General features: G+C 43.3%; 2 protein-coding genes across 10 annotated transcripts in view; one reads left to right on the forward strand and one right to left on the reverse strand.

Moving 5' to 3' along the window:
- SKI (SKI proto-oncogene) overlaps positions 1-3,052 on the reverse strand; it is a 98,968-nt gene extending 95,916 nt beyond the window's left edge. Inside the window, exons 1-2 of one of the 2 annotated variants that reach the window (XM_061351669.1) lie at positions 1,957-3,052; positions 923-1,844 (exon numbers count right to left, since the gene is read on the reverse strand). In XM_061351669.1, the coding sequence (XP_061207653.1) occupies positions 923-1,834 (912 nt within the window). In that variant the 5' untranslated portion in view covers positions 1,835-1,844; positions 1,957-3,052. Of the gene's footprint in view, positions 1-922 lie in introns of both variants that reach the window. The other variant, XM_061351668.1, reaches the window with a different exon arrangement.
- The window catches only part of CFAP74 (cilia and flagella associated protein 74), a 274,549-nt gene that overhangs the window by 120,966 nt on the left and 131,443 nt on the right, over positions 1-22,140 (forward strand). The window lies entirely within an intron of this gene.

Raw genomic sequence — 22,140 nt, forward strand, 5'->3', positions numbered from 1 at the left:
CTGCACCCTCACCAGCACCCTGGAGTCTGTCAGTGAGGCCTCAAGGCCCTGTGGACCCACCACTGCCCATGGGTAAGTCCCACTGCCAGCTCGAAGGCAGCCTCTCCCACACACACCGAGGATGCTGGGAGCTAAAGGCAGCTCAGACTGAAAGAAAAACAAGACACCTAGAAAGAATACTGTGCTTTAGCTGTCTGGCTTGGCGCACGAGGCACGGCAATACCTTAAGCTGCTGCTGCAGATGCCCCGAGACAGATTCTTTTGCTGAATGTATACATAATCCAATATACAAAAGCCTGTCTGGTAGGGAGACTCCACAGGGATACTATGAAAGCAGGGACTTGGCCATTCACGTTCCACACAGCACCAGTAACCTGTGCTACCGTCTGGATTTTTTTGTTAGCAGCCACACTGTTATTTCAATACAAGCATTTAGACACTCTATCCTTCACCTCCCCCCTTGGCAGCATACAGCTGATCATATAAAAAACATACATATTTGCTTCTGGAGCTATCACAAACCGATTTGTTTTTTTCTGGCCTCTTCCTTGTCTTGACCCCTAACTGAAGCTCTCAAGACCTGAAATCACATACGTCCTACCAACGTCTGGGGCAGGGCGATGGATTTCAAAGATCAGGTTCCATCTGTAGTAAGCTATGCAAACACACATGTATCATTTAAACAAACTCCAACTACCGAGTTCAGAATTCAAGCCGAGGAAAAAAGGTGCCACCTCAAACGCTGCTCGTCTCCATTAACACACACGTGGTGAGAATTAAGAACGCGATTAGATTACTAAATGACTCAAAGGAAAAGCAGCTGCTAACAAATTGGGTATATCGATGGCTGTTATCGACGTTGGAGACAATTCCTTTTCTCTTTCTTCCCCCCACCCCCTTTAAAATCAAAGGCATCACTTACCCTGGGGGCTTTCCTCTTGTATTTATTGTTATAGTCAAATTTTTCTTTCATTTCATCTAAGAGCTGTCCCAGTCTAGCTTTCTCCTCTTTCCCAGTGTAATCCTGGCTGAGGAGGATATAGGATCTCCAGTTTGCAGAGTCAAAGCCCCAGTGGCAAGTCCTGTTTTCCAGAGATTTGTGAGAGTGGACCACGAATTTGTGAGGTGGATACATAAGCCTGCAGTCCAAGCACTGGATGCAGGCTGCGCTGGGGTTACTGTAAAGCTCTGGCACCAAGAGTCCCTTACACTTCCCAAAGCACTCATGATACACCTTGAAGCTCTTCTCCGTAAACTCCAGCTCAATTGTGCTAGAGAACTCCTTCTTGCAGTGGGGAGGATAGGTGCCACCATAAAGCAAGGCGTTACAAAGCCTCTCAGCATCAGTTTTAGTGATGAGCCCGCAGGAAGGAGCAGAGAAGGGCAGGATGCCCATGACTTTGAGGATTTCCAGCTGGTCAGCAGTACATCTGGAGCAGTAAATGTGTAGCTCGTCACAGACCGAATTAATCTGCTGCAGGGAGAAGTCCCTGAGCACAGAGTTCAGGATCTGGGGCAAGCAAAGCCGCTTTTCTCCACCCACCACGAAGCAGGAGATGGTTTCCCCTTCCAGGATGGTCTCGCACCTCTCCGTAGATCTGTCCGAGGGCATGAAGAAGGGACCAGGCATCACCGGAGGAGGCTGTATAGGGGGTAGATGCAGTACAGGTTCCGCTGGATCTTTGCCATTGTCCTTCTTGTACATCTCCTGTGCCCATCGTGCTGAGAAAGCAGCAGGGCCACCCAGGGAGCTCATAGAGCTCAGATGAAACTGTTCCAAGGTCTTCTGCAGTCCTGGATGAGGCTGGAAGCTGCTTCTACTTACAGTCTCCATTTTTTAGTTTCTATTCCCAAAACAAACAACAAAAATCCCCAGTTATCTTCCACCCTGGTACAAATCCACTTAAGAGATTTTTTTTTTAAGAAAAAAAAATCGAACAAAATAAAACAACCCACCCTTGTTCTTTTCTCCTTCCCACTCAGGTTTAACAATCCACTAACGAATAGGAAATAAATCCTTTTGTATGCGTGTCTCTCTCTTCGTTTTTTCTTTCCTCTTGCTTCGTTACAACCTCAAATCATCCAAGTCTCCAAGCTGCCCCGATGGAGCACAGAGTCACGGCAAAAAGAGGTCTTCATCCGAGCACTCAGACCTCAGCCAGCCCTCCAGGCAAAGCAATCCCGCCTCCCACACCTACACACACACACACACACACACACTCACTCACACACTCACTCACACACACCACCCACAGCAACACAAAAAGTCCGTGCCACGCTCCGAGCTCCACGGGCTCAAATACGTTCTGGCGGCTGCTGCTGCTCTGCAGTGATCACCCTTCTGTCCATATCCACCGGCAGGAAGGCGAGGGGGAGGCGAGGAAAAGCACAGGGAGGCGGAAAGCTTCTCTGGAAGGGAACGACGCAGAAGGAAAGGAAAAGGCCCAAATCTCCGGCACTTTCAAAGCGGCGCGGGGGCTTCGGACGGGCGATAAGCAGGCTCCTTCCTCCGTGTGGCCCGTCAGCTCGGTCCGGGAGGATTCCTCGTCTCTCTGTTCGCCCTTTCTTCCCTTATCTCTCCCGGTTTTCTCGGCGTGCCGTGGGGAGCCGCGGTAACCGAGCGCACATCCTCCCAGCTCCTCTTTCCAGCGGAGACTGAGAGTGCCTGAGCGCTGAGCTAATGCAGGCTGGCTCAGCCTCCTCCTCCTCCGCCTGCTGCTGCCCGCTCTGTTTGTTGGTGTCTGCCTCAGTCATTGAATCCCGGCCAAGAATGTGACCAACTCCCCGGCCGGGCTCTTCCAGGAACAGCGCCCGCCTCCCCCCGCCGCCGGCACAGCCCGCGTCGGGTAAACTGCTGGGTTCACGGACCGCCGCGCCGCCGAGGCCGGGCGGGAGGGCGATGGCTTCTCCTTTCCTCCGGGATAGCGGGGCAAAAAGCGAACGATCAAAAGCGCGTCGGCCGCCAGAGCCGGTTACAGCGCCTGGGCTCAACCTGGAGCCCACGACCCTTTCTCTGGGCGGAAATCGCAGGCGTGCAGGCTCGGGTTATAGCCGAGGGCAGCGCGCTACGCCTTAACACGTGCAAAGAGCGCAGGAGCACCACCGCCGCCGAGGAGCGCGGGTGAGCAGCGCCAAACCCTGCCGGCAGAGGTTCCGCCGTAGGCCGGGCCGGTGGAGCCCACCTCTGTCGCAAAACGGGCGAGCCGCTGCCGCCACTGCGGCGCACAGAAGGGCCGCGGCCACCACCACCCCCGCCGCAGAGCGGGGGCGAGCGCCCCCTACCGAGCGACGAGACACCCTGCTCCCCTGCCCCCTACCGGCCCGGCGCGGCCCCGGCGGCGCGCTGACATCACTAATGTGACGTCATTGGTGCGGTCGGGAGCGAGGAGTTTCCTAGTCGCGAGTGACGTCAAGTATGGAGCAAAAACTGCGTCTTCTCCCGTTTTGCATGGGCTGCGCAATGGGAATGGTGGGAAATGCATCCAGCTGCGCCAAATGCAGGTGCTGGGAACAAGCCGGAAGGTTCGCCTGTTGTCTTCACACTCACTCAACTCTGTGCACCAAAACAAGGCTGGAGAGCGCTTTGACACCCAGGCAACTGCTAGAAAACTCCCAGTACCACAGTACCTTTAACCTTGAGTGATGCACAAACCAACCATCCTGATAGCCTCCTCCAGAAGAGTTCACCATTGCAGCCTAAAACCAGGTAGATGAAGCCACAAGAGAAAGAACAAGCAGACAAATATCCAAACACCTTAGAAGAGCAAGCAGAAAAACAGAACAGCACCATGTACTCAGGCTCCACATAACACAGCAGGGAATGCCACAAACTCTCCTGGTTTGTTTGTGGGGTTTTATCCTGAAATCCCACTCAGCATAAAGGAAAGAGGTGTCACGGGACTGCAAAAGAGCTTTGATGGTGCAACTACAACAGCATTTCTCCAGAGAGGAGCTTGCTCTCACATACCCAAATCGGACATCCAGCCTCACAGTGTTAAAGGGGAGGCTGGAGAAGGATAGAATCAAATGGTGCAGGCCATTGGCTGTGTCCTCAGTGCCGGGAGATGACATACAGAGAATCCTTCCCAACCCAAAAGCCACTGGTGCCAAGAAGTCTCTGTTCATACAGTGCACCACACACAAATCTGAAGATCCACAAGTGGAATTTTAGATATTACCACAATACCAAGGTCTGACGATGTGTTGAACAGTGCTGGACATGCAGCCGTTGCTGACCCCTGACACTAAAGAGGTGAGCACATTAAGAGGAAGCCAGTCTAGGAATTCTTCACTAACAGGGTAGTTAAAAGGTTTTAGTTAAGAACAATTTTCAGTAATCCTCTAGAAATTATATATGGCCCCTTTTGACCATATGAAGGACATATACAATGTTCCATCCATTCCATCATTCTCAAATCAAAGGGTGCACTTTGTTAGAAATAAAACCCTTCCCAGCATTCAGCCTTCTCTTGGAAAAGTGGTGTTGGTGACACAGGAGAAATATCAGATCCACAGGGAAGCCCATCAGGGATACAGCAATCAAACTGACAAGCACCAAAGGCCCTCTAATACAGCAGAGAACAGCAGCAGCATAATTCTCTAGATGGATTTAGTCCAGTTCCAGTCATTCTTTAAACTCACTAAAATAGACATGGCCAGATACACTCAAACATCATGTGTGGCATCCCTGATTCTTTTACAGAGCACAGTTAATGCTTGCAGGAGGTTTGGATGGCAATAGGGAAGGTCCTTAGGTTTGGAAGCTGGGTTACTTTGCTGGGTTACTCCCTCTCCTTTACCCCCCAGCAAGCCAGGGCAGCAGGAACTGCAGTTCACTTTATAAGAGGTGCCATGTTCCCTCCCAGATGAGTCTTTTACGCAAGTAAATCACTGGATCATTTCTGGGTGGAATTCATAAACGGAATTCCTGAAGCAGAGGGGACTACCAAAAAGACAGGAAGGATGGTCTTGTGGTTAAGACAGAAAACTCAGGACATCTGGGGTCCATTCCCAGATCTCCCACAGACTTCCTTTTGCCTTTGGCAAATTGTTCTGTCTCTCTGTGCTTCAGTTTCTGTATCTGCAATACCCAGATGGTGATCAGTTAAGAGTAGCAGCTTCTGAACCTTAAATTCATGATGGGACAGAAACCAATTTCCAAATCCTGCAGTAACAATACAGTAAAACTCCCATTTCTGTATAGGCCACAGACTATGCAGAATTAAACAGCAGCAGGCAGGGGAAGGGGGAGCAACAGAGCTGTCATTTGGGATTAAGGTGGTTGTGGCTTCTGAAGTCTCTGCCTCCCGTGATGACAGACTGTGAGTGCTGTGCATCTTAAAACAACACTACTCTTTCCCCCAGTCGCTGTTTGTCTCGTTCCAGTTCCAAAGCCCTCTAGCTGGAGAAAGGAGAGGGGAAAAATATCTCTGAGGAAGGGCCCCAACACCACAGAGTTTTTCTCACTCTCTCCCTCTTCTCCTCCCCCTCTCCACTGGCTTCAAGGCCAACAGCTCCTGGAACACAAACACTCTTGTAAACTTCTGAACCACACAGCCCTGTGGTGGGTGGGTGTTTGCTCCCTGCCTGCCAGTTCCAATCCACCCACAGATTCCAAAGGCAGAGAACAAAAAAACAGACTCCATTTTCCATATTTAACAGGCAATTTGTTTCCCTCCCTGCTTGCAGAACTCAGTGCCTCTCACAAGCACCGTGTCCCACCTCTCACACCAAGTAGGGGTTATCATGTTTATGCATGTGTTTATACAAGCAGAGGAGAAGTGCATCCTAAATGAATTCACCCCAGTCCCCCGCCAGTTTTGGATGCCTGCTTAGTCAGGAAGAACTGGGGATTAGCCAGGGCTGTGCTGCGTGATGCGGCCCTCTGACAAAACATTTGGGAAGGGTCTATTGGGAGGACTGTGGAGAACGAAAGTAAGTTGAAAATAAAAGTGTGCATGCAAATGTGACACATCAAAACTCCCACTGTAGCTTGCATTAGACAGTAAATTCTTTATAGCGGCAAACATCCAATTTCTCCAAGTTTCTATTTCACATACTTGTTTCTAATTGTGATATTCTGGTACTGAAATAAAACAATTTCTGCCCAACCAGGATACTTCTTTCCCTCCTTTCCTTTGGTTATTATCTGCTAAAGGTCATCATCCTCATTATTTCCCTTACAGTGAAACTGGGGTATGCCAAACTACCCAGAACCAGCAGAATGAGGTTTCAAACTCTGCTGAAAAAGCTATCTGAGAATCAGGTGGTCTTTTTTTCAATCAAATACTTCCATTTTTCATTAACAAACTGAATCCACTGGCAGAAAATTATTTCACAAATACTTACCAGCTTCTTATCTTTTTGGCTAAAGCAAATTCTGAGAGGTTTGCTTTTGAAGAGGCCAGGATTTCTCAGATACACACCAAACAAAGTGAATTTCAAAACATGTAAAAAGTCACAAGAAAAAAAAATACTCGTGAATTTAAGATCAACCAAACTAAAAACGTCACTGTTGGAGGTCAGCAAGAGGCCCAAGTCAACAGAAATATCCTCTTCTTTTGATTAACGGAAAAATCAACACAACCACACAACCCCTTTTCAGGCCAAATAGCTCAGTGAAGTGCCTGGGATTTCCACAGTATTTATCACCTATCAAGTCTAGGTGAGCTTTAGGATGCTGCACAGCCTTGAAAATTTACCCCTCTACAACACTTCACAGACTGGTTATGGGTTTTATTTATACACAAATAGCTCATTTATAAGGTTATTTTAGGCTTTTACTGTGCTCCAAGAAATGGCAAGATCTATTCTGGTAGCAGTAAACCCAAAATTGGTATTTATGAGTGGGGAGGTGTATAGGTAGATGTAAAACATTCTGAAATTTCTGAGTTACATGAGCTGGCACTTGATAAAGATTTCTTAAGATAACCTTGGATAACAGGGTAAGTGGGAGGTCATTCCAGTGGGGAATTCCACCCTCTAGAAAGCACAAGGGAAGCAGAGCTGGAACTGTATCAGGTTCTTCTGGCATTTCCAGGGCACCCTATGTGAATCTCACTGCAGTGTTCTGGCTGTAGGGACAATCAGTTGTCACTCTTTGGATCAGTAAGATAATGAGCTCAGGGGTTAGTGATCATTTTTCTCCTCATAAAGCCATTCAGCATTTAGAAAGTTACTAATAGGAAATAGGAATTAGTTACAATAGGAAAGTTACAATAGGAAAACAGCAGCATATGTCACTTACTGTCACTAATGTGATTCAAACAGCAGCAGACACAAGTGAGCGGAATTTCTTCACTTGCCTGATGGCACAGAAAAATATGCGCTTCACTTTGCTGTCCTGCTCTCCAGCCCTTTCCACGCCTGGCCAAAAATGATTCCTTAAAGCTATGGCTTGAAGGATGTGATTTGTACATGTATGTCTAAGGTAACAGTGCTACAAGATAGTAAAAAATATCTAGGCTCTGCCACTCACTCCTTTGAGCTGAAGTTTGAAGGTGGTTTTAAAGGATGATCCAGTCATGGAGCAAGTTTGCCATCATGCAGAATCCCTGCCTTTGGCAGCTTGAAAGCTTTGTAGGGTCCAAATCACAGGAAGACTGAGAAAGCAAGTCCAGACTGAGGACAAAAATGCAGAGCTCCCCTTTCACAGGTTATTCCCAATCCAGCCATGCTGTGGGGTTTCAATGAAAATACCCAAGTTGTATCAAACTTCTGAACAACTAAGGCTAAGGAGTTACAGTGCTGGCCTCCACCTCCTGGAAGGCAGAGCCAGCTAGACTGTGCCACGTATAATCTTCCTCACTTTGAGAGAAACTCAAGGCCAAGGAACAAACTGAAGAAAAAAACCTCAGTGACAGAATTTGGGAATCCTGAAAACATACTCCAAGGCATATGAACAGAGCAGGCATATGTAAACCAGAAGTCATCATTATTTTCTTCACCTCATTCACAATGCTCAGTTCCTGTCCAGCTCAGCCCTATAGCCTACCTCCTTCTGTATCCTTCTTTCCAAAGTACAGAACCATTTGATTAATAGACATCCCCTCTGTTCCTGATCATCAGATGATAATCATCTAGTCACCTAGGACGGGACTTGGCCTTTAAGCTCAGGTTACAGCAGTGGATGGTTTTTGCAGCACAGGTCCCTCATGCTGGCCAGCAGAGCAGCTATCATGCTAACACAGTTCAGCAGGCTCTTCAGAACAAAAGCTGACTGTAGCAAACTTAAGAACTGGCTTGAATTGTCACAGAGTTTGACTAATGAGCGTACAGCCATAATTAACATGTAATGCACATATGACCTGCTTAAAACATGACTTGCTCTCACACCTAAAATTCACTTTTAAATGGCAAGAAATCATGAGGCATCCAGGGGATACTGGAGTTGAGGGGGTGAAGAAACACACAAAAGAACTTTCAATCTTCTAGAGTCTTTTCATCCCAAGCTCCTGGTATGTTGCTCAGGGCTGCTCCTCCCACCCACCCACCCTGCACCTACATGCCCCAGTGGATGCTGCCAAACACCTCATTAAACAAAAAAAGGCACGTTACCACCAATAAAAAATTAATTTACGGGAAAAGGCAGAGCCAGAGAGGGGAATACAAGCTGGAACTCCTGGGATTCCCAAAGGAGCTTACAGAATAGTCCTGGTAAGTGATTTAGGGCTGCACAGCCTTTTTGTCATCTGTATTAACACAGACTTTCATTTCCGAGCATATCCAGCAGTAAGCAAACAAGGCCTAGCATATGCATCCAGTAGAGGAAGGGAGAAGCACACCAAGCCAAAGCCTTGTCCCTGTAAAAAGAGCAATGGAACTGTTTGCTTTGACCACCCTCAGCATTTCCTCCTTGCACAGTTCTTATATAGGCTGTAACCAGCTACTGTAACCGTTCTAGGGAAAAAAATCAACACATTTAAGACAATGTTAAACCAAAGACTTAAGCAAAGTGTCTCCCCTAGCTCAGGGCTTACAGCTGTCTAATGTGTCCCAAAGCAATCAGTATCAAAGGAAATGAGTGGGCCAACCTTGCACAACAGGAGTTACTGATTAGCAAAACCTCAGCTTTGAGCTTCACCAAAACAAAGTGGGTAAACTCCCCATCCCTTGCCCTCCCACACACACTCTATCACACAGAGAAGCTGTGGGAATACTGATCTGATCTTCTGCAGCTGCTGCAGTGAGTAAAAGGGCAACAGAGCTGGGCTCTACAACCAGCATGTATCAGCTTGCATGATGGTACAGTTAATACTGCCTCATTTCCATTTTACCTGAAACCCATGTGCAATTGGAAGGCCAAACATTCCCTTCCTCAACAGTCTCCCTCAGACTCCAGGGAACGCATGTATCTTTTCTGTAATCTGTTCCATCTTTGAGATCATTTCCATTCATCATGGTATCCATATTTTGCAAATAATATTGATAAGCTTAAGTGAACCTTTACTAGAAAGATGCTAAGACCTTATTATGTGCTGGTTGGCTTATCACTAAGGCTTCTGATTCTAATCTCTTTTCCCATGTTCTTTGGTAAATACTTTACAAGAGTTTAAGATGCAAAATCATGGTGGGGAATAAGCCCCACGGTCTGCTTGAAATTCATGGTATCTACTGCTTATTGTAAAGTGATCCTCTATCTGCTGGTCTGACATGTGAACCTGCAATTTATTTTGAAGGTCTGTGTCTCCTATAAATAACACACAGAGCACTCCATGGAGATAAGTGCTTGCATCATCACTTCAGTAATTCAGAACATGCTGTCCTAAAAATCTGTAATTTTTTCTCCTTTCTCTCAAATTTTTATGGGATGATCTCATATTTATGATATTTGTGGCTTTCTGAATGAACCTGTGACTAAAGCACATGCACACCTCATTAGCATTATGATTTTTTTTACCAGCATGTAATGAAAAAGAAACAAATTCAAACTGTGAATTTACAGATGTGGAATGGAGGAACAGAGTGGATATACAGCTGGCTTAAGGCCACCTTGCAGATCTTCATCTGGATCCAAATCTTTTACCAAGTTAAAATCAACTGCTTTAACTTCATAACTTTTTTTTTTCCCTAACAGAACTCCACTGGTATTCCTAGAACTACTCCCAAGTGTAATTTATTTTGAAAAGACAATCCAGCACTAAAAGTTAAAAGGTTTGGGGGTTTGTTTGTAAGACTTCCTTCATGCTCCCATGGGCCAGACAACCTGGTTTCTGAATCAGACTCTTCAGACACCTTCAGTCTGGTAGAATTGGATGGAGAAAGCCTTCCTCCACACTGCTATTCACTAACTTGTCTGTGACTTGCTATTGCCCTGTTCTCTTTTTCAGGAAAGGACACTTAGTTTCTAGAAAGCTGCAATTGTTAGACCAGTTTTTATATAAAGCATTTTCAAGTTTCCTCAAGTTTTAATTAGCTATGTCCAAACAGAGGAGTGCAGAAACTAACAAGTGATGTTAAGGCAGCAGGGTCTCAATATCCCAACCACTGCATCACAAGAGAAGGATATTTCCGCAGCCCACTGTCTTCAGGCTGTACGGAGCAGAAAGACAATTTAATGTTTCAGCATAATTGCACTGGTACTGCTCAAATGAGCTTACCCCAGACTGTCAGCAAGCTTCGCTCCTGTCTCCAACAGTCCTCCACTTTCAGTATTCCCCATGTCCGTACGCACAGTACTTATATAAATTAGACCCACTTCACTTCTCTTATGTGGCTGTCTGACCAAAAAAATAAGGGTTCAAGATTATTTCAAGCAAGCAATAAACTCATAATCCTAACTTCTATACTGTGAATAGGTACAGCATTTGTATTAAACCAGTGACTGTGAAAGGAAGAGCTGCAGGAAAGGTTGGCCTTGCTTAGATTCTCCTTCTTTATCTCCATATTTCAAAAATTTCTGCTGGGTTTATTTTCTGAATGTGGCAAGCCTGAAAAATGGCACACTCTCTTCTTCCTACTATTCATCATGTAACCTAAAGCCCATCTTGAAGGAATGAGCATGTCTGTACTGTCCACACTGCAACATTACCATTAGGACCCACAATCTATGGGCTGACACGCCAGCTGGCACGTTTTCCACCCCTCTGCTTACTTTCCTTGTGCAGGCGAAACCATTCGTTGCCTTCTGGGGCTAGCACTGGACCCACACTGTTCTAAGTAATGAATGCAACCTGTTTTAATGAATGTGAAGCTTATTTGTGAGTGTGGAGCTGCACTCAATTGCCTGACATTTCACATTTCTCACCATAAATCTGGGTAACACTTTATTTTAATTACTGGGACATTTTCTAACTTTTATTGTTTCTGGCAAACATAGGCAAAATGAGCTCATTCATTATATAAGGTATGTGAGCTATTTCTTTGGGGAAAATTGTATTCTATATCATCCTTGCCATCCAAAAAGATGCCATTCACCTCTCTTCTAGATGTCAGTAAATACCACTAAATATCATATAGATTGATGATAATTATCTAATCTTTTCCTGAATGACAGAGAGCTCGGAAAATGATACATCCATCCATCCGTCTATTTTTCTGCATTTCTAACATACTCATTAGTGCAACCAACTGAGGAGCCATACATCTCATGTCCTTTTCACATCTCCATTCCCAAATGGGTGTAGATACCACCTTGAGATGATACAAATGAGATTCCAAACTACAAATTTCAGACCCTGATTTGATTTCTCCAAGGTAAATCTGATCTACATGTGTTACAGAGACCAGTACAAGAAACAGGAAAATGACCCAACTGATGAGCACCAGGCTCCTCAGGAAGATGCTGTGTGTTGAGGACTAGGCACCAGAGACTACAGTCAGGGCCCTGAAGAGAACCAAAGGATTTTACAAATGCCTGGAAACCTCAGTATAAAAATCCCTTTATATTCCACACTCCAAAGCACACCCCAGCAAAGTTCAGGAACTTCACTAAGCTGAACAGTACTATATGCTGGAGAGCTTGAACTGCTCTAGCTCTCCAAGATCAAAGCTTGCACTGCATTCAGCTCTGGGGCCCCCAACACAAGAGGGATGGGGAGCTGCTTCAGCAAGTCCAGAGGAGGCCATGGAGATGCTGCAAGGGCTGGAGCAGCTCTGCCCTGGAACAGACTGACAGCTGGGCACGTTCAGCCTAGAGAAGAGAAGGCTCCATGGGAGACCTTAGAGCCACTACAGTGCCTAAAGGGCCTACAAGAAAAATGGAAAGGGGCTTTGGACAAGGGCCTGTGGGTCATGCCAAGGGGAATGTCTTTAACCAGCCAGAGGGGAGACTGAGATGAGCTCTTAGGCAGAAGCTCTTCCCTGTGAGGGTGCTGAGGCGCTGGCACAGGGCGCCCAGAGAAGCTGTGGCTGCCCCAACCCTGGCAGTGTTCAAGGCCAGGTTGGACACAGGGGCTTGGAGCAACCTGCTCCAGTGGAAGGGGTCCCTGCCTGTGGCAGGGGCTTGGGACTGGATGTGCTTTAAGGTGCCTTCAACCCAAACCAGTCTGAGATTTTATTAAATCAGTAGACCTGCAGAAAAATCACACTCAGCATGTCCAGGCCTTATGTGTCCCAAGCAATCAGTACCACATTTCAAATGGATTTCAAACTAAAATTATGTTTAGACTCTTGATCTCCATAGTGATAATGTAGGGCCAAGATGCAGTAGGTGCTGAACACTCTGCAGGTAACTTTAAAACCAGAGTGTAACTTTTCAATTAGTGAATTCAGACTAGGGAAATCATAACTCAGGCCACTTCTTTTGACAGCTGTTGAAGCTTTATAAATGCACTCCTGCTCTTGGACTCTGGAGCCATGCCTCTCCCCTTGTCTGTGCACTACATCCCCTCCTCAGAGTCTACCTTCCTTGTTCCTAGTGCTGAGGCTCAGATGATGGAATTGGCCATTTGCCCAGGGGTGTGTGTGTGTGTGAAAAAAACCCAAGCAGTTACTGTTATGGAACAGCTTTCTGAGTCTTGTGAATACAGAGTGAAATCCCATGCAGATAGTGCAGAGTGCGCTGAGTGACTCACGCTCTGCCTTTTCACCAGGGAAAAGCTTCAGGCCTGCAGTCAGTTAAAAGATGGAAATTTTTATAAAACTTCCATTGTGGTATGTTGCCATCTGCTCAGAAATTAACAAAAACAAAACCCCAGTAAATTGGTTGATTTTCTTCCTTTCTTTCTCTTGCAGTAAGAGCTTTCTGTGTTATAGATAAACTGTGAATCTCTGTGAGGAGGATGTAAGCAAGTATGATTCAGTACATAAAAACAGATACTTCAGCCTAATTGCTTGCTGGCTTTGGCAAATTTAGGTCCTGCAAAGTAAACTATTGTATGCATTATGGCCATTTTCTACTGCAATGATCAGCAAGCAGTGTTCTGTACCAGTCAGGGAGGGAGAGAATTCTGTATCTGTAAGCATTTGCATGCTCAGCCCCCCATAAAACCCCTCAGATCTGAACGGTGTCCAAGGTCTTCTGATGAGATGACTTTACTGAAAAAAAATTCTCTCTTGGGAATGAAGCCACTGAGAATTTGGATGAAATGTGGATAATAACAGAAAAGTTCAAGTTTTGGTTGGAGGAGGAAAAAAAAAAAAAACCTTTCAGAAATTGCAGTCAGCAATTTTTTGCCCCTTTCTCTTCTGCTTCTTTCCAATGCTTCATAAAAACCACATAACTTTTTTCTGCCTGCTTTTAAGCATTAACATATATTTCTTTCTTTTCAGAGAGCTGAATTCTTGGAACTCATACCATTTTCATTTAGCTATTTTTACCAGTCCTCCTCCTTCCTGTATCCATGGAGTTTCATCAAAACATTGAATTCCAGTCTCTAATGACATAACCTTCCCCTTTCCTTCCTGTTCTCATGTCACCTCTCATTTTTTAACCAGCTCAGTAGCCTTCTCTGATTTTTAGACTTTTTCTACCCTAGGCTTATTTTCTTTATGTACTTTGCAACAACACCAGCCTCCTTTCTACAGTGTAGAATATTAACAAGTCACAAACTTCTTCATAAACAAGCAAGCAAAAAATCCCACAAACTGCCTCAGTAAGGAGAACATCTCTTCTTCCTCTTCCCTACTCTAAGGAGAAATCTGACTTCAAAGACCCAGTTTTATCTTACATTGGCATAAAACAGGAATAATTGTAATCACTCTATGAGAGTCTTACCTGTAATCACTCTATGAGAGTCTTACCTGCCACATTTGGTATTTATCAGCTATAGGACAGCTAGAGGTAAATGAACACAATGATTGTCATGCGCAGCTGAGACAAAAGGGCTGTGACATACATCTAACAGCTCCAATGACTGTATTTAACCATTAAATGTGAGATAAAAGTGCTATTCAATATGTGTCTGAAGTTACTTAATGGATCAGCACTAGCAAAATATGCATCATAGTCTGGCCCTCTGAGATCTTTCCACATGCCCATTACACTTTGCCACAGCTGTGTGTTCCTGCAAGACAGAGTTCCTATGGTGTGTGAGGTTTAAAGATAAAGATAGGAACAGCAAACTGGCATAGGCATTCCTTGTAACAGAAAAAAAGAACAACAACAAAACTGAACTGCAAATGGAATTCATTTGCTGATATGCAGGAGCAATGAAGTCAAGCAACAAAACCTAGAAAACCATATTAAAAAGTATCTTAGTAAGTATTTTTCCAGGAGACAGAGGTGTTTATGAGCAACAGAAAAAAAAACAACAAAGAGATGCACAAGTCACCTTGCTCTAGGGCAAGTTTTAACTGGTTTCCCTTCCTTAACAGATTTCTCATTCACAAAAAAGTGCTTGCTGACTTAGTAGTCATGGCACCACATCAGATTTCATATGCTTCTAACCACCTGTGTTATGTTTTTCGTTTTGTCTAATTGTCATTGTCTAATTGTCTAAATGTTTTCCATTTGCCTAATTCTCCATTTTCAACTGATTTGTCTTAATTTTATCCCTTTGCCTATATAGTTAGTTATCTGTGACATCAAGACAAGGCTTTATCTCAGCAGGGGTATGGACAGCGTATTTTGCTCAAAAGCTAAGAGCATAAATTCTCGATTATCACAAACTCCACTCCTATTCTTAGCTAGCAATACTAAAGAAAGTCCTTGATGCTGTAGATTATGTTTGGTCCTGATGCTTTTTCCTAACTTGCATCCTGATAGTTCAGGCCTTCCAAAAGGTGTCACTGAAGTTTCCAGCCTGGCTTGTTCTCAGAACACAACATACTCAAATTCAGCTGCTATTCCTGACACTTTGTTCCCACAGGCATCTATCAGTAACTGAGTAACTAGAAGATCTGACCATCTTGTTTCCAGAGGTGAGTGAGGAGTTGAATTCTTTTGCACTGTTTGTGAAATTTCAAAATCTGGTTTGAAAGCACTTCAGGTACACTACAAACATTTGCATATACCTTCATGTTTCCCTTCTTCAGTGCTCTGCATTGCAGTGCACTGGAATGCTGGCTTCCAGACACATTTGAAGTGCCCCTGAGTCTGTCTAAACAAACACATGGGCAGATAATCTAAACCAGAGCATTCCCATCTGCTGAATCTCTCCAACGCTGACATTTGGTAATGACCATCACCTCCTAAAGTGCTGATTGCACCTCCAACTGCAGACAGTGCCAGGCAGATTCTGATTTTCATTTGCAATGTTTAACTTTGAAAGGCTCAGTGAAAACTGCAGCAGAGCAGAAGTTAACAGCCAGTTAGAATAGCTATTAGCATGCCAGGGGGGTGGGCAGACAGGGAAATAAACCCAAACTGGCTGTAGTTTGTGGGCAAGGGGGGTCATCTCTGGTCTCTAAATGGGATAAACAGTACAGGAGATGAATGAGTAACTGGGCCAGTCATGAAATACAGGTTCTGCAAATATTTCACAGAGAAATAGAAGGGGAGCTAAGCAGCAAAACTGTTGACTGGTCAGATACAACATTTTCTGACTTTAGTCTCTAGAAACACAACACTGGTACAGGGCTGCTGGTCGACTAACTCCAAGGAACTCCTAAGCTGAACACAAATCAGCCCATGAAAGACAGCTCACCCAAAGTTATGCTTAGGATTTGTGTTGTCACGCTGAGCACAAAGGCATCTGCATCTCAGCAGAGAAGGCTGTGTAGCCAATGCTCTATAGTAAGTGCTCCCAGATATCCTCATTAGAAATTTGAGGTGCAGAAGATGAATGTAATTGGTAAGATTCTGAAAACTTTCTTCAAAAAGAGAACCTTGGACACAGCATACACTCAAGCACATGAATATTTTTTTTAATCCTTTTCATTCCACTGAAAAGATTCAAAGACTCTTTCCTACTTTATTTTGTTCATGAGAAATGAGTTAGAGATAAAACCAGAACATTTTCATTGTGCAGAGCTGCTCTGACCTCCAGTTTATGTTAATTGACTCAGGGAAGAGAGAAAAGTACCTAAAACATAAAGAAGTAGCAACTGTTAATCTCAGTGTAAATAACTAATCTGTTTAATATTAAAAAGAATTATCTAGAAATACTTAGGACATGGGCTTCAATATGCAATTTGTCATTGATGGGATTATACAATCAACATAAGCTGTTTTCCCCCTGTATTCCAGATAGCGTGCATAGATCTGTATTACTAATTTCAACAAGTCTGATCATGTTCTGTGAGAGTGTTTCATATCATGTAGCCACAATGTCTACAACTTCAAGTTACCCACCTCTAAAACAGGATGGCTGAATGCAGAATGCCTTGTATGAGCAGACTTTGGCTCACAACAGCTCTTGAACCGCAGTCAGAAACGGGAAGTGCTAGTTGGCCCAGTTAAAACCATGCAGAACCTCTTATCCATTTACAGTGAAGTTCCAGGGCCCAGAATCTTTCCTTAAACTGGAACTTTACCAGCATACCTGCAGCCTCTGTTTTCTTTCTGTACTGTTTGCACAAGTTTAAAGTTTGGGAGCCACTATGCATAATACTGGCCATTTCCTGTTGACACAAGTAGTCAGAAGAGAGAAAACATCTGTAGATGCTATAGTCTATATCTGCATAGCCTGAAAAGACAGAACAGCTTCTTATGTTCTTTAACCCAAGAGAAACCTGTGGTGCCAACCTGCTTGATGTGGCATAGCTCAAAGTGGAGGACTAGGTGTGAACTGTCAGAGATATCTTACAACATTTCACAAAAAACTTTCAAGTACTGAAAAGAGGAAAAGTACCAATTTACTGAAAAAATAGTGAAGTGGGTTCTGAGAATGGAAGGCGAGGTAGAATAATTCCACTTCCAAGTACTGACGTTATTTACCAGCTCAGTAAATAAGCACCTGGTAGAATATGATGCATAACCTCCACCTAAGGATTTCGACAAGTCCTCCATTAGGGTTTCAAAGCACTTACAAAAGTTACTCTGTACTGACAAACAGGCAAAAAGAAAGAAATGAAGTAATTCAAAACCAGAGGAGGTTTGGTTAGAAGCACAGATTTCCTGTGCTTTTAATCAGTTCTGAGTGCGCTGCCTCACAGAGCCCACGCATGTGATGGAAACTCATCAGAATCAAGGATCATTGCACAAGGCAGAGGATACAAGAATGGTAAAACACATTCACCCAGCAACTCACTCAAGCCACAGATCAGAACAGGAAGTTTCACAGACTTTCAATTCCCACACCAAGTTAAATCAATGTAAATCAAATAAATTTGAGAGAAAAAGCCTCAAATGGAAAAAAGTCTTTTTATGCCTCCCACTACCAGAAAGATTATTGTTCTTGCTTCAAAACTATTACTGATTTCAAAGCTGCTTGAATTTAGAAATACAGGGATTAGATTATTTCCTCCGTTTGAGTTTCTACACAGGAGAACTGAATAAACTCTACAGTTAACTAAGCCAAAAAACAAACAGGTAAAGAAAAAAGACAGGAGGAGGATGGCCACTGCTGGGTCAGGATGGTCGGAACTCCTTCCTGCTTATAGGAGAGCACTGTCAGAGCTCCCCTGGGAATGGCAGTTCTTCAAGTCTTTCTTAAATCAGGCCTTATAGACCCTCCCCCCCCCCCCCCCGCTTATTTCTCTGATCCATATTAATTTTGGGACCAAGCCTTTGTGTCTTGACATTGAATGTTGTTGGCTATATTTTCAGCACAGGAGTTGTGATGGAACATACCATGTACAGTGTCCACTCTTGTTTTCCTGACATTGGCCATGACCAGATGCTTCACAGAAAAAATTAAGTCACTTCAAGAGGCACCAATCCAAAAAAGAAGTCCCTCCTTCACCACCAGGAGTTAAAAGGTTCCCTGGTTTCCTCTCTGATGTTGCTGTGCTGTGTTTTAAAGATCATTACTGTAACAAATCTGGGTGTTCTTGCTGGCCATACAAACATTGCACCATTTCTGAATCCTTCCACACTCTATATCCAGCAGTACACAGTTAAAAAATATATATGTGTATATATATACACATGTATGTATGTATGTATGTATTTGTGCTTCCTGGTACTTGTTATAAGCTCAAGTCTGTACCTCCATATAGAAAGGGAGCTGAAGCAGGAAGGGTCTGCTTCTGTGCTCTCTTTTTTTCCTGTTCATTTGTTACCAGTGAAGGATATCAGATGTGACAGCCCTGGAGACTGAAGTCCTTTGTCTACACAAAAGGTCCAGTTCTGTCAGCAAGAGGGTGGGACTTCACTCTTACGCTATTTCAACAGTATGTTTCAATCAACAATGCCTTGAGAAACTTCCAAGAACCACCAGCAGAAGTCAAAGGAATGAGTGATATTAAGACTAACTAGTCAAGGTTCTCTCTGAGAACTACCAAGAAAACCAATTAAGACCAATTGCATTCATCATTTATGCTGGAAAGCATCTAAGACTGTGTAACTGTTTATTTATGGGTCACTTAAAAATAACCCTATAGAGAACAACCATTAAGTTGCTACTAGCACATACTGGATTTGAAACAGCAGTTAAAGTTTCTCATTTCTCTAGCAAAGCAGCCTGTTAGCAAAGCAAACCAGGGCTTACCAAAAGCAAGCCTACACCAGCCAGGGTAGGAGAAGGGTTACCAACATACACGTTAACATGTCAACAAAATGTGCTGTGCACTCTGCTCCCCAAAGTGATTTTATTAATTTTTTTCCCACTGGCAGCAATTCCACAAGTACACATGAGTCAGAAAAAAAAGTGGAAGCAACTGTGAAATTGTCTGATCTACTTTTACCATCCACATGGAGAAACACACAAGATACTAACAGGCATACACTGGGGAAAAAACTCAAACAAACCTAGATTAAGTCCTTAAACTTCTTTTTTTTTTTACAGTTTTTTAAAGGAGATAGAGTGCTTTCACCCACAAGGAAAAGTGCAGTTTCCCAGGTTCTTACTGGAAAGTTCTCTTGGGAAAATATTCCTTTCCAAAGTGTTGTTTTTACACTTTTGGTTCACTGGCTGTATGACTCTTGTAATGCTTTAATAGTGTTTTTACTCCACGAATGTTTGTAATAACTTAATCCATCCTATTTCCTACAGTATCTCCTTTTAAGGATAATTATATCAATATGTTTGACATTTTGTAATCCAAATAGCTTCTTTTTTTCTAGACTTTGTTTTCAGTTGGGTGATTCAAATCAAGACTTAATTGCATGCTCCTGGCCCTCAAAATTTTCTGAAAAACCTGCTGCACAATAAAACTCAATAAATAACCCAAAGCCCATTGGAAACAAGAATAATTCTGCTTAGCATTTTGTTAAATTATCACAGTTTTCTAATATGAGAGATCACTATTACCTACAATCTGCTGCATTTTCCAAGACAAGAATCTCATGCATGTATTTTATGTACATCTGCCCCAAGAAAGCTTTCTTTGGTTTCTTTTCAGGTTTGTCTGGAGGATTTTTTTTTCCTTAAAGAAGCTGCAATGGGATCTGTTCTGTGATAGGCTAAAAACAATACATAGCCATAATTAAATGCTATTACATATAGCATTTTATCAAAACCCTAACTGTATCTATTCACAACAGTAAACTACCCAAGAACCTAAGCTGATTGAACAGACTTACAGAAGTCTTTTCCAAAAGCTACAGATGGTCTTCTGCAAGAAGATCTATTGTTCAACTCAATTCTCCTCAAACGTCTGTGCTATTTTACCACAGTCAGGCCTCAAAACACTTCACATATTATTGGAACTCAGGAATTAATATTTTATGGTTCTGCAGACTGGTTTGTGAACTAGTACTTATTTATCACTTCAGACTTTAGCTCCTCCTATCTACACTAAGGCAAAAATCACGTCTCCTCTCCTGCCTTTTCTAATGCTTCATTTATTATACAGACTAGCAAAATGGCTTTGCACTTGATCTTTATTTAGAACATTCTGACCATAAGTTTATGTAAATTATTAAATTTAATGACAGCGATACCCAATCATGTCAAGGGAGGTCTGGTCTTTATTGTGTAAGGTACAACACAGCCAGCAAGCAGTCCCTCTGCTGATGAGTTTACAAAGTATGGGAATGATACAGAGATGAAATGACTCATGTGGAGACAGTCAAAAGGCCAGCTTCAGGACTAGTGACTAAAGCAGTTTTCTCAAAGCAAAGCTCAGACTCTGTTTTACTTTTCTGCCTCCACATCAAATTAAAAGACAACATTGCAGACTAACTGGAACCATCTGGCTTTAATGCAGTATTAGCTTTTACTGCTGCTTAGACTACAGACCCATTCCAAGGCAGTCAAAGAGAATTTTGGTAGGCAGAACATCTACTGTCTCCTCAAAGGTCCCTTCCTTAATACTGAGTAAGGGATGCAGTAAAGCTGCTTCTTAGCTGTTTATAAAGGAAACCAGAATATCCTTTGGTAAAATGCTATCTTCTTTCCTTACATTCACTGTGTTCACTGCAACAGTGGAATTTTTGCTTTTTACCTGTCCTTATACAGCAACTAAAGGCTAGACCTCTCCAGCACACCAGAACAGACTATTACCCATTCTGTCTCTTGTTCTTTCTAAGATTAGATACTTCTAAAACACATACAATATGTACCTGGTGAAAACTGTTACCAGAATGTTTCAATCTCAAGCTCCCTCTCTCTGTAAATAAATCACAGAAAGAAGCCAAATGACAGCACTTGACAACGTGAAGCATGGTGCCAGAATGCAAACCAATGAAGTTTCTTCTTCTTGAATGTGACAAAATGCTTATTTTAAGCATACTGAAACAATAAAGTGCTGATTAACAAGCAGCATGTTGTTCAAGGAAGCCTATGAGAGTGTAGTCTTGTGCTAAAGGCAGAAGGTAAATGCAAAAGGTATGTCATCACAAGTATGAGAACAGCTCCATGTGTCAAAAGTCAGCTTTAAACTAACTCATGTTAAATCCAGTGACAGAGTACCTTGAGCTACATGGGAGACTGACCCAGTGTCATGGACAAATATTTCTGAGCTCATCCAGTATAATACGTGTGCTAAGGTTTATTTCTCAACTAGCTAGCTTGTAGATGTCTTGAACATATCTACACTGCCCTTAGTCATGTCTTTGGCTGCTACCTTATCTTGGTACAAATGGGTAGATTCAAGTCTCCAGGGATTGCTAGTGGCTGATTGCTTCAGCCTTAGCTAGAAATTACAATACTCTGTTCGTAGGCAGCCAGTCACACATTAGCACAGTGTTCTGCAGAAATTAATACAGACAAAGCTGAAAATAATACTCACCCACGGAGTCTAAAAATAAGCGCCAAAATTTCCCCTCCTTGTTTCTTTCTGATTTTTATTTCCCCTCAGGTGATGACACCATTGTCCTCTGCAGCTCTCCTGAAATGCAACATGTGCTCTGGGTCACAGGCTGTTCTGGGGAACTTTTATTTTTACTTAGGTTTACAGTTTTGGGACGTGCTCTGAGGCAAATCAAGAGCTTATTAGACCAGAACAAAAAACAGAAGACACCAGTTTAACATGACCTCTGAGAATCAGATACGTAAAAAACATATTTAAGTACATATAAATGAAGATAGGAAGCATAGGCACAAGTGTGATATGCACTAATCACAGCAAATGTGGTGTTTTCAGCTGTCCTACCATGAAGAAATACATTCCTTCAGAGTATTTTTTGTATGACAGACTCTGTTTAGCTTAGCCATACAGCTCAGCCCATTTCAAAACCCATTTCAAAACTCAGCCCACTTCCAAAACCAAGCCAAT

Source organism: Neopsephotus bourkii, unplaced genomic scaffold (assembly GCF_033783945.1).
Source record: "Neopsephotus bourkii isolate Nb327-2 ecotype Australia unplaced genomic scaffold, CSIRO-AGI_Nbou_v1 NB_593, whole genome shotgun sequence".
NCBI lineage: Eukaryota > Metazoa > Chordata > Aves > Psittaciformes > Psittacidae > Neopsephotus > Neopsephotus bourkii.